Source organism: Rhinoraja longicauda, chromosome 6 (assembly GCF_053455715.1).
Source record: "Rhinoraja longicauda isolate Sanriku21f chromosome 6, sRhiLon1.1, whole genome shotgun sequence".
NCBI lineage: Eukaryota > Metazoa > Chordata > Chondrichthyes > Rajiformes > Arhynchobatidae > Rhinoraja > Rhinoraja longicauda.
In genome coordinates, this window is record NC_135958.1 from 78,553,188 (window position 1) to 78,566,663 (window position 13,476).

The 13,476-nt window shown below is 37.3% G+C and overlaps 1 protein-coding gene across 1 annotated transcript in view; it reads right to left on the bottom strand.

The window, feature by feature from the left end:
- Window positions 1–13,476, bottom strand: part of smurf2 (SMAD specific E3 ubiquitin protein ligase 2) — a 142,135-nt gene that overhangs the window by 48,180 nt on the left and 80,479 nt on the right. The window contains exons 4-8 of the mRNA XM_078401431.1: window positions 10,890–11,023; window positions 9,421–9,486; window positions 8,839–8,923; window positions 5,907–5,990; window positions 1,996–2,198 (exon numbers count right to left, since the gene is read on the bottom strand). Coding sequence (XP_078257557.1) covers window positions 1,996–2,198; window positions 5,907–5,990; window positions 8,839–8,923; window positions 9,421–9,486; window positions 10,890–11,023 — 572 coding nt within the window. The remainder of the gene's footprint in view (window positions 1–1,995; window positions 2,199–5,906; window positions 5,991–8,838; window positions 8,924–9,420; window positions 9,487–10,889; window positions 11,024–13,476) is intronic.

Sequence of the window (13,476 nt, forward strand, 5' to 3'; positions counted from 1 at the left end):
TTAACATTTCTTTAAAGCGTATAGTCTCGAGAAAAATAAGCCAGATATAAAACTGTTTTTAGACTGCATCAAACTTGCCCACTATATGAAAAGCAAAGAAATCCATCATCTTTAGGAGAATGACTCATTTAGTCAAACAGGACAAATATGACAATGACTTTGAGTCACCGAAAGCTACCAGTAAAATCAAACAGTAACTTGCTGAACTGGATACAACACAAACAAATTGAATCTCTTTAAACGTCCCAGCCTCAAACAATGGAAGAACAGCAAAAATGGTCTGTGATTATTCTTCACATTTCTAGTGCAATTACCTACATGCCATGCATGCTTCAAATACCTACATCAATGCACTGCGAATAAACATCACCATAAACATCGCCATTTCCTACCAGATGCAATATAGTCCAACAGTGTAGATACAAAACTTTCAACATTGCATAAGCAAATTTTGTTCAAAGGAAGACTGCGCCCAGAAGGCAGTGGAGGCCAGTTCTCTGAATGCATTCAAGAGAGAGCTAGATAGAGCTCTTAAGGATAGCGGAGTCAGGGGGTATGGGGATCTTGAATCTTGAATCTTGGGATCTTAATTTTTTTTCTGCACTGACTAGGTGACAGTGCTACAGCTAGTAGAACTGCTGCCTCACAGCATCAAAGACCCGGTTTACTCCTGACCTCGGATACTGTCTGTGGAATTTGCACATTCTCCATGTGACTGCACTGGTTTCCTTCACATCTCAAAGAGTTAATTGATTTCTGGAATTTGTAAATTGTCTCTAGAGTGTTGGATAGTGCTAGGGTACGGGGCGATCGCTGGTTGGCACCGGGCTCAGTGGGCCGAAGGTTCCACTGTGTCTCTAATATCTAAAGTTTAAAGTGTCGATGCAACTTTATTGGACGTTGATTAGCCGTATTTGGACTATTGTGTGCAGTTCAGGTCGCTCCAATAATGGAAGAATGTGGAGGCTTTGATAAGGGTGCAGAAGTGTTTTTTTCCAGAACGAAGCCTGGTGTTAGTTACAGGGAGAGGTGGACAGACTTGAATTAGTTTCTCTGGAATGCCAGAGGTTTGAGGAGAGATCTGATACAGAGATAGATAAAATTATGAGAGGCATAGATAGGGTAGGATGGATATATTAAACAGTAGAGGGTATAGTTTTGGTGAGGGGCAAAGTTTAATGGAGATATGCAGGGCAAGTTCTTTTTAACATAAAGAGCGGCGTGCCTAGAATGCTCTGCCGTGGGTGGTGGTGGAGGAAGATAAGAGATTGGCATTTAAGGGACTTTTGGAATAGAGTTAGTTTTGGCATCATGTTCGACACTGACATTGTGGGTCAAAGGGGCTATTCCTGTGCTAAGCTATTCTTTGTTCATATTAAAATGAATCCAATGTGGTCTCTCCTGCATGGTTAGGTCCATTCTCAATAGTAGAGAAATCAAATCTATGTACAAAGCTATATCAGTACTCAAAAAAATAAAAAAGATTGCAGATGTTGGAAATCTGAAATAAAAATAGAAAATGCTGATGATATTCGGACAGTCAGACAGCATCTATGGAGTGAAAAAGTAGTTAACATTTCAGATCAGTGACCCTTCACAGGAACTGGAAGAAAGAGAAGGAGGCCTGGTTTAAATAGCAAAAATGGAGAGGATTGGAGAAAACAAGGATATGGTTTGTGATAGGGTGGAGATCAGAGTTGTCCAAATGACCAAAATGTTGCTAAAGCCATCTCAGAGAGTGATGAATGCTTGTTAATTGCAGCAAATTTGTCAGGGGGAGTGTAAATAGAGGGAGATGAATAAGGGCTATTAATAAACATTGCAGGAACTTTGATATGCAGAGCAGATTCTAGAAAGTATTTGTGGAGGGAGGAAAATCTGATCAATGACATGGCTGATTATCAAAATAATAAAGTAAAATAACCTGTGATACAGTATAGAACCATAACAATTATGAAGATAACATTACCTTTAAAATGAAATGAAGTGACTTACCATAACCTTCTGGGAGATCAGGGGGAAGGTGCAAGTGCGTCCGACTCATATAATTCCTGTGCCTTTGTGACCTCACCCTCCTCTCTGCCATCCTTGGGTCAGGTGTCTGTCCACATGAAGCGCCATTAGCTGGGCTTATTGGTGTATTCTCATCAACAATACAACTCAGTGGCCTACCAGGACTGGCATATTCAGATGCAGGTCTATGATTAGGTTGAAGAGAAATTAAACCCCAATTATAGCATTTATGTAAAAAAAGGCATTTTATACACATACATAGCAGCGCATAGCAAAATCAAACATACAACCAACAAATACATCTGCATGCCTTTGAAGAAAATATGAATCTCAAAAAAGAGGCGATGCAGAGATGATTATTTACAATTGCCACACTATGCACTCTTGATGCAATAGTACAAAGTGGCAAGTAGCATGTTGGTATTTGCTTAAAAGGAGTAGAGCAAGGGGAAATTTATCTTGTATTTGGTCAAAAGGATAAGGTTGTGTTTTGGGGGTTGATGACTGATGGAAGTTCTACACTGGAGAGAAGTGATGCATGAACTATTTGCAATGGTTTTGGAGAAAAAGAGAGATCCTCATATTCTGCTAGCATTGAAACAGTTTTTTCTTGTTCACAAACCTCTCCACCCCTTGGCCCCATCATACTTCCTTAACCTCCTGCTGTCCTACCTCCCAAACAGTCCAAGAGTTAAACTTGCTGCTATTGTCCAACCAATTCTCTTTCGCTCATAAAGCACTGTTCTAAAACTCACTCCCTAATTGGCGTCATCTCACCAGATTCTTCTCAAAATTTTCTAGGATAAATCTGGTCAACTCATCGAACTCTACTATGTTACACGATTAACATTCTCCAATGCTAATGAAGCACCATGTAAAGTTGCTTATTTCACTTATGTCAGTATGTCATCATTATAAGTTCCATTTCTCAGACACAGGAGAGGAAAGCACAAAATGAAGGGCCAAGTAATAAAAGGGGTATATATTGGAAATGTTCAGGCGAGAGTCCCCAGTAAGATAGTCATCTACCGCACCCATGCCTGGACTTTGTCCTTGGGCTTCCCCATTTTTACGAGATGATTATGATGTTCACAAACATCAAGGTGTCTTCTGGTTTGTTTGATGAACAATGAAGTTTGGTCTTAGATATCAAATTATTTGGTATGTACACCATGGTCAAGCCTGAGCCTTTCCTCGTGGCATCTTCACACAAATTCACTACCCGGTAGAATTTAATGTCAAGCACCAAGGCTTTGGTATAACCTTCTGAGGGGCGCTAGCAATGGCTGCCTCGCCAACAGTCTGTCTGTCCTTTCCTTCTTTGTGTTTTAACAGTATGGGTTAAATGTATGTTTTTAGTGTTCTTTAGCTTGTTTATATGTGGGGGGTGGGGGGGGAACGGGACTTTTTCTAATCTCTTACCTCGACGGAGATGCAATTTTTTTCTGTATTGTATCTCCGTCCGCACTGCAGCCTAACATCAAAAAGTTAGCGGCCTTTGCTGGAGACCGACTTTTGAGAGCTCCATCGTGGGGAGCCTACGGGACTTTAACATCACGGAGCCAACGATCCCTTTGCCAGGGATCGACCTCGGAGCTCCAACCGTGGGTGCTTGCGGACTTAACATCACGGGGCCAGCATTCTCTGGTCAGAGACCGACTTCGGGAACTCCAAACCACGGGAGTTTAGACCGCCCCGACGTGGGAGTTTCGACCGTCCCGACACGGGAGCTTCGATCGTCCCGACGCGGGAGAATAAAGAGGAAGAGGATTGTTTTTTTTGCCTTCCATCACAATGAGGAATGTGGGGAGTCCGCTGTGGTGGATGTTTATGTTAACTTTTATGTCGTTGTGTGCCTTGTTGCTTTTTATTTTTCGTATGGCTGTATGGTAATTCGCATATCACTGTACCTTAATTGGTACATGTCACAATAAAAGACCTTTGAAACCTTTGAATACGTTTTGCATATCATCCACAGCCAATTAACTTAGTTTAGTTCAGAGATACGGCGTGGAAACTGGCCCTTCGGCCCACTGAGTTTACAACGACCATCGCATCCTACACTAGGGGCACTTTATAGAAGCCAATTAACCTATAAACCTGCACATCTTTGAAATGTGGAAGGATACCTTGAGCATTCAGAGAAAACCTATGGAATCACAGGAAATTTTTTAGCTCCGCACAGACAGCATCCTGAGTCAGGATCAAACCAGGGTCTCTGGCGCTGTGAGGCAACAGCTCCACTGCTATGTCACACAACTGTGCAGCCCTAAAACCCTGCACTCAGTCGGAACATTGAGTTTCAAATGGCTGAACATCATATTCATAGTATAATTTCCACCAAAACTGATGATCGTGAATAATTGGCTAATAATCATGAACTAAGGATTTTAAAATCGTAGACGAAGAAAGCTCATTCTTAACTAAAAGGAATCCAAGGTAATTAATCACTTGAAACTCTGACATCACCAACCCCAGCCTTTCAGGAAATAATTGAAGTCGAAAGACTGGTTTATGTTCACATGACTCACATCTGTCATCCTGCATGACAGGAAAGAGTCAGATATGATGGAATGTTTGAAGGAGACTGTTCTGAATGACTGGTGATGTCAGTGTTTCTTCATTTATCTAGGAACTTTTTAAAAAAAAGCTTTTTATCTCAATTTTAGGTGCAAACTAATGCATACGGCGTCCCGAAATAATCACTATTGTACATACCAACATATGACATGAGTCGGCCTTGAGCTTGCTCAGTCATTTTATCAGATCATGACGGATCTGATTGCAACTTCAACTCTGCATTCCTGTCTACCCTGGTAACTCTACACCCCACCTGCTCATCACGCATCCATCTACCACTGCTTTGAAAATATTTGAAGATTCTTAGTTTCACCCTTTGAGGAGGCGAGTTGCAGAGGTGGGTACATTTTCAGTCACACTGCAATAAGAAAAATGCCATTAATCTGGGAAGACTGCAAAAAGATTTATAAGGATGTTGTTGAGACTTGAGAGCCTGAGCTGGTGCCGTCAAACGTTCATCTTTCTTTAATCCGATCATCCCCAGAATCATTCTTGTAAACCTCCTCTGGACCCTCTCCAACGCCAGCACACCCTTCCTCAGATATGGGGCCCAAAATTGCTCACAATACTCCAAATAGGGTCTGACCAGTGCCTTATAAAGCCTCAGCATTATATCCCGGTTTTTATATTCTAGCCCTCTTGAAATAAATGCTAACATTGATTTTGTCTTCCTTATAAATGACTCAACTTGCAAATTAACCTTTTGTGAATCTTGCACCAGCAGTCCCAAGTCCCTTTGCACGTCCAATTTCTGAATCCTCTCCCCATTTAGAAAATAGTCTACGGCTTTATTTCTATTACCAAAATGCATGACTGCATGCTTTGCTACACTGTATTCCATCTGCCACTTCTTTGCCCACTCTCCTAACCTGTCCAAGTTCTTCTGCAGAGTCCCTGCTTTCTCTACACTACCTGCTCTCCACCTATTTTCATATCATGATGTATCGGAACCTAACATTTCATTGCTTCTAATACTTTCAAAGAAACATATTCTTCACAAAGAAATTGAACCAGTGGCAGAAGCATTAAATAAAGGAAGTCAACATTTGCAGTGGATAGGCTTAAATAAAGTAATTTTTAGTTAATGTGACAAATAATAATGTGGAATAAAAGCATTTATGATTGATGTATGAGAATGTGCTTTGGGAAAATAGCATGTATAAAGATTTCAAAAATAAAATGGCGAATTAACAACATCCACCAAAAGACTGGTCCTTTCATTAAAATTAATTGGGTTTTTTAAAACTTTAAGCAGACATTATTGCACCTTATATTATAGCAACTACAAGGAATTACCATCATCCTGTGCTTACCGAGTCGGTCTTTCCCACTGTGTTGTTCGTGTAATGTGGTTGAGATACTGTATCCGACCAGAGGCAGTTCTTCGTTCTTCCCAACTAATCAACAGAAACAGATCATAAATGACATTTCCAGGAAAGAGGGATAAGAATGTGACCAAAACCAACATTGGAAACAATTCAACTCTAAGAAAAAAGGTTATCAAAACGCATCCCAAGACTTGGTTACAAACTTAGTAGTTGACAGAATGTACTTTGTATTGATGAAGTGATTACAAATTATTTGTCACAAATTACACTTTCCATATATGGGTTCCATATTTTGTTCAAAGATCAGCACGTGCTAGTGGATGCAGATTTAAAGGGGAGCTGCATTATCAGTGGTGGGTATTTGTGTATTGAACACAAGAATGAAAGTTATATTTGCATGCCTGCCATACAAAACTTACAAATTTCTTGGTGTCCTGGCCGATGTACATTATTCAATGAAAACTGGCATAAGAAAGTAGATTACCCTAATGCATACAAGGTTCATGCCAATATTCCCAATAACTCCTACTTCACAACTACATACAAGGCTTAAAACCTTCCCCTTAGTGTGAATGCATCTCACATTGATTGTGTGAACTGATTTAAAGCTCACTGCCAATAAGGCAAGAGTGTTAAGAACAGTCTTTAATGAACATCCAGGAGTATTAAATTAGGAAAACAAATACAGTGAATAAAAATGAAGCAAAAAATAAGAACGACTTTTCTGGCTATTGACAGCAGGAATCAAGGACACAATCTGGGCATTGCTTAAACAAGAGATTAGAAATTGGATTTGGAGGATCATCAAACATCACAAAGAACGGAAAACCAGATGCCAACTGAAATTTAATGATCAAAACTGAATCATTCCATGCAAACATAATGTCAGGTGCAAATTTAAGATTTGTACATGGAAGTGAAAATAATTAGAAGCTATTTAATATAAAAGAAATCTGAGGAGAATGGTTTTGTTAAAAGATGAATACCAACAAACTACCTAATGCGCTTTCATTTTACAGGTAGCAAGCTGTTTATTGCCTTTTTGCAATTAATTTAAAAATGATTCCTAACTGACAAATATATCTCTATTGAGTCTTAATGATGCTGCATATTCTTCACAGAAAAGTGAAGCAGCTGAATTTGGTGACACCAGCAAAATGGACTGGCTTGGAGTCAGTTTAGTTCTAAACATTAACAGCAATGGTTTCTGTCTTGTTCCCCAAACTTCCCCAAACAGTCAGGGGATATGGGGAGAAGGCAGGAACGGGATACTGATTGAGAATGATCAGCCATGATCACATTGAATGGCAGTGCTGGCTCGAAGGGCCAAATGGCCTCCTCCTGCACCTATTGTCTATTGCCAGCTGTCTATACTGAGATTGTGATAGTGCAGCAAAATAAAAACAAAATTGAAGTTAGCTTTCTATCTCAGTTGGGACACGTGGAAATACTTCCACTATTATTATTTACTATGACCTTAGAGGTATTTGATTCTTCAGTTATATGCAATTCAAATGACAAAACATGCTTATTTTCAGTGGTCAAAATTAATTCAAGTTGAGGAGAAAAAAGTGTACTCAATATTCTGAAAGAAGAATCAGTCGCAGCATTACCATGTACATCAATGATATTCACTAACGAGCCAGCAAAATATATATTATTATATTAATAGGTCATCAATGTTGACTGTTTTGAATTTCAACCGCAAATCTCTTTGAAATTTGACCACATACACATTTAGGACCTATACTAATTCCAGATAACTTTGACTCTAAAAATAAGCTCAATCAAAACTTAATTGAAGTATGTAGCCAAAGCAAAAATGTTACCCAGATGAGGTGGTTCTACAATTATTTGAGAACATACACCAGTGCCAATATTTTCTCACCACAAGAAAATTGAATGCCTGCAAACTGTTCTTTAGTGTTGAAATGGCAGCTCATTAAAAAAAATATGGAAAATGTTTGTTGAGCAAAAAGTTGATCATTATGAGGTACAGTTTAGATAAAACAAATCATTTCTTCATCTTTTCTTTCAAAGTAGGATATCTGCTGTGTCAAGCAAAGTGATTGCATCAGCAGGTTAAGCAGCCAATTAAATGGAAGAATTCTGAGATATCATGGAATATTTTATCGAACCTTACATTTAAATTAAAATATCGAACCGAATATTTTATCGAAAAATAGATTGGATATTAATGGAAGATCCACTCAAAGTACATTTTCTCAAGGGCATTGTGATTAAGAATATAGTAAGATATGTTGAAGAAGCTGACAGATATGTTTGTAGACATCTCTCTCTAAAATCAAACTATAAAAAACAAAAAAATGTAGATGCTACAGAATTCAAAGGATTAAAAAAATCTGTAACTTGAAGCAAAAGGTAGAACTTTGGTAAAAAAAAGAGAGCATGGTTTAATAAAGATAATTGACATCAAATGTTAACAAATGCGGTTCCATCTCTCCTGATCCAGTTGTTGTCTGTCTAACATATACAGCATTTTTTGTTTCTGCTTATAATTATGAAACTTCAACTCAATGGACTTGTTCTTTGATCAAAGAGTTTGTTGTTTACAAGCATGCAGCAATAAAATGTAAGCTACGAGCTAAAAGGAATCTGTAAAGCTGTTTTTTCAATTCTTCTGCAGCACAAAAATCTGCCCAGTATCCATTTGCCCCTATCTTTTCTCCATTCAAAACTACAAAAAAAGGCAACTAGGAGATAATGATACCAAATAAGCCCAAAAGAGTAAAAGCAAACACCAAACATTTAAAATATGAACTCCGAAAGGTGCCACACTTATCACCCTCTTTCACTCTTTACTTACTATTAACAATTCACAACAACATAAATAATGCTTCAAATAATGCTTCAACGTCTCATAAAACTTCTCAAACACATATTAATAATTTCTTACCCATCCGGCAAGTCATTGTCAAACAAACGACTACAATCCACCACAGGACCTCCACTGCCTATTCGATCTCTGGACTGAAGGCTCACTGTTAATAAATAAAGAAGCCAATTCAATTAATTTATTTTTATAAATCTTCTCTCATTTAAAAGCAATTATATGAATGTTCAATAAAAAGGTAAATAAAGATTTTTCTTTTGGTACCCCTGTGCTTTGATCTGACAAAAAATAGTCAAACCAAATGTTGAAAATGTAACTTTTCACTTTGTATTAAAAATGTTTCCAAAGTTCACTTTTAAATGGCTGGTGACTAACTTCAACATTACGTCCCCATATTCGGCATTTCCAAGGTAATGTCTTGTCCCCAACCGTGTGTAGTTTTCAACTGTTACTAAACATTATGCCATTTTTGTCAAGCTTATTTTCAACAGAAGGAAATGCCTCTAACCAAGTGAGACTGAACATTACTGAAGTTGACCACTCAGCCAGTCTTTTAGCTGAAAATGATACACAAAGATTGTACAACAGTAAGCATTTAGATTATTTCAGTGCTACGTGTTCTTAAAACACTAATGTTTCACATACCTACTATCTGCCCTCTTACTGTATCATTATCATTAGGGCTCAGTTTGCACAGATCCAGCCTCTGGTCTGTAAAATAAATGAAAACTTTATTATAAACAAATAATTCCTAGTCATCGATTCACTCTTAACAATATTCAGCACTGTCACATCAGTCACATTCTGAAGTTAATACCACATAGATACTTTAAAATATTTTTTTCAACGTGGTCTATCCGAGTCTGATAATTTTTAACAGGTGATAAGTTGCTACATTTAAACAATTGTACTTGGTTCAATTGTTTGTAAAACTTCACAAAGTCATTCTGTGTAAAGGATGATTAGAAAATTAAAATTTAGCTGATGGTATTATTGAATATGGACCTTTTATTACAATGCTATAGAGTCAAGTACACCTCAACTTGCCCTTCTACTCATTTTAACAGACATTTTGAATGAGACAATTCAATTTACAGGAGTGTCTCCAATTTCTGGACAGCATACGTTTAGGTAGATGCAAAGGCTTTGGAACTATACAGATGACATAGACTAGAATGGGGATGAGAGATTTCAGTAATGTGGTAAAACTAAGGAAGTTGAGAAGTTCTTCTCGTGAAGAAGGCTAAAGAAATTTAATAGAAGTAATTTCAAATCATATTAGGTTTCGAAAGAATAAAGTGAAAACTGTCTCTAGAGATTGAATGACTATGAACCTGAGGGCACAATCTCATGTTTCTTCTGCATTGTTTGCTGTAAGATTTGATGTAGGAAACCGGCAGAACACCCAGTTCTTCTTCAGAAAACCATTATTGGATCTTTTATAGAAACCTATAAAAGTGAATGTGAGAGATGCACAAAGTGGCCTTGAGGTAATCACCAATTTTTGCTTTTATTTCATCCCTCCACTACCTACTGTCATATGGTCAAAATTCAAAACTCAGAGATGTGTTTTCACCTAGTTCACTTGTCTCAGTGGCAAAACATCTTCAACAGCTAAGTCAGATATAATTGTAACCTGGCAACCTGTTCCCTCAGATGTCGTTTGACAATGCCCAGGCTAGTAAAACATAATAATTTACCAAAAGAAAACAAAAATACATTATTCACAATTTTCCACCTGCAATCTGTTAAAAAGATGATGTTTCAGTCAAAGTTTGGTCCCAGTGCACCGTGTTTTATTAAATGGAAAATCAGTTTGCTGCTCTTCTCAATTATCAAACATTTCTAATTGAAACCAACTCTTTTTAAGAGGCATAATTGAAAATCCAAAATATAACTTGATGTGTTAGAGACCGGAAACACTGGAAATACTCAGCAGGTCAAGCAGCATCTGTGGAAATAGAAACATTTCCAGTCGAAGGCATTTCAACAGAACTGAGATACTGAGAAAAAAAGTTCCAATATTAAGAGAGGCTTGATGTTAGCTGAAATTAAAATCAGCACGTCTAAATTAGCATCAATTTAGTCTTTGTCTTTCAACTGTTTATACTCACAACCAGTATCTTTAAGGCGATTTATGGCATTGGAAAGGAGTCGCACGCAGCCAAGAAAACCTGCACCCTGTTTTTTATGGATTTTCTTATGATTCCAAACGCTGATAGTTATAGAATCTGACCTCCCAATATATCTGAAAAATAATACATAAAGTATCAGAATCATGTCAACCATTTATATAATATTCAACTTATATCATTCTCATCAAAGTTAATTTCAAAAAGGGAAGCAAATAGAAAATGTATCTGTATTTTTCCATTCTGCACTTTCTGGTTACAGCATGTCACATGCTACCCAGGCAACAAACACATACAAAATTCTTGGTCCTTTCGAAAAATAAAGGAATACAGTATGCCATTTAACCACTAAATTCTGTTCCCATCGTTCAATTTTTTGGTTTATTTTCATCCTGTCCATAATCCTTTTAAAAACATTTACCATTGGCTTGCAAATCTATAGCTTTTACTACCCTCTGCATTATAGTTTCACATATCCACTCACCTTTGCGTAGAAAATGACAGAACAGTCCAGCTTTGATTTTTAGATTGAGTTTCCTGACCAAGACTTCCTTTCTAGCCAAAGTTTCTCTTTATCTTCCCTATCAATTCCTTTTAAAACCATAAAATATCAATCAAAGTTATGAAGTGAGAAAACTTGAATCAAGAAATATATTTGCTGCAATATAGAAGGGGGTGACCCTTCTATATTGCAGCAAATATATTTCTTGATTCAAGTTTTCTCACTTCATAACTTAATTTTCATGGTCTGATAACATTTGGGTCAATAAATATTGCATTTGCCCAACCATGAAGTGATCAGAACTGTTTGGAGCGTTCAGAATATTGTGCAACCAGGGATATACAGTACCAAATGCAGTAGAACTGGACTGTTATTAACAGTCTTATCAATTTATTTTTTGTTTACCAATTTCTGCACTTCGCCTCCTGAACTAAGCTTCCTTGATGGCCAAAAGACCACTCTTTTAAGTGCCAATAGACTGAATACTGACTATTTAATAGTGGTCACGATCAAAACCAATATTAATTCTACACCAACCTCAGCTGTCAGAATGTCATTGGCCAGCAGTCAGAAACAGAGATCCAAATTATTTTCCTCTTTATATCCCAAGCACACAGAGGATAATTGCTACATTATCTGAGATCAACTCAGAACAATACATTAATCAAATTTAGTTGCTATACACATGCTGAAAGATTAGGTTCAAATATTTAGATTAGTCCTAGAGCTCTCAATCTGTGTAAATATTTTTTCGAAATTATTTGATTGTTGAAGCCCTACATCTGATTTTTGTTAATGGATTAATATACAGATTAATAACACATTGAATAATTTAAAAATTCGGATCAATAGTACTGTTTTTAAATCTACGGCATATTGCAAAACCTTTTAATTGGATAAAGAGCCCCAATACTTCATAAAATGTTTCCTCAAGTTCATTGGTTGCAACTTCATTTCTTAATTGTCTCCAAAGGCCAAAATGGAAAATTTTCAGGTAGCTGAATGGAAAAAAGCCAAAACTGAAGTCTGCCTGCCGAGCTGAAAATAATTTCCAAGATTCTTGTCCTTTAATTTTGCATGCAATAGGCAAGGTTAACCTATATTGCCAATATCATATAAAGTCTATTATCTCTGCAATCCCTGGCCTCTCTTCAGTTCCCTTGCAAGAAAATGCTATATGTGTCAGAACTCTTGTTTGGAGCTATCCAAGGATGTAAATTTTTGTTTAGAATTGCATTTAGTTCTTAGAATGTCTATATATTGAAATTCCATTCTAATGACCGATCAACAGCAGTCTTTCATATCCAGCACAATTTTTTTGTTCAATTCCTCTCACCATTCTTATACCGGGGGCAAATGATTGTTCATTGTTAATTTTCCCATTGTAGCAGAAGCTTTGCAACACTGCCATTTAATTGTTATTATGTAGCAATAGTATTAGATAAAAAAGTGAAATACATCTCCCTTTCTAAGCCCGCAAACAAGATAAATTACAAGTAAATGAAAGATCATAGCAACTTTCTCCTCCTCTGTAACAAAGCAAATGGCTTTCCGGGAAACAGGCCAACTTAAGAAACTTTCAAAAATCACATTCACTTTTACAATGGAAAATGTTCATGACATTAAAAGACTGGGATTTACAGATTTCTATTCTATTCCCGATCGTATGTCCATTATGTTACTGCCAAATGCTGATCTTTTTTAAATTTGGAATACTTTCTTTCAAAGCAAAATTACCTAAAAAACATGTTACGGTGGGATGCTGTGAACTTTCTCATCTTAGCTGATAACTCACCAATGCACCTCTGAAACTTAACTCAACATTGGCCAACCACAAATGTCCTTAAGTGCTAATGAGGTTGGCATGAGCACTTACAGGGCATGAAACCCATGGTTAGCATTGATCATTGTGCTAGGTTACCTCTGAGATATGGATCTCAAAGCACTAGAGCACTGTTTCCTCCAAACCTTGTAAATTCACTGGAAGGGTAAGTGAGCAGACCTGGCAAAGCCACGGGTCTTGATGGTGTCAGCCCTAGGATACTCAAGGCGTGTGCCAGCCAGTTG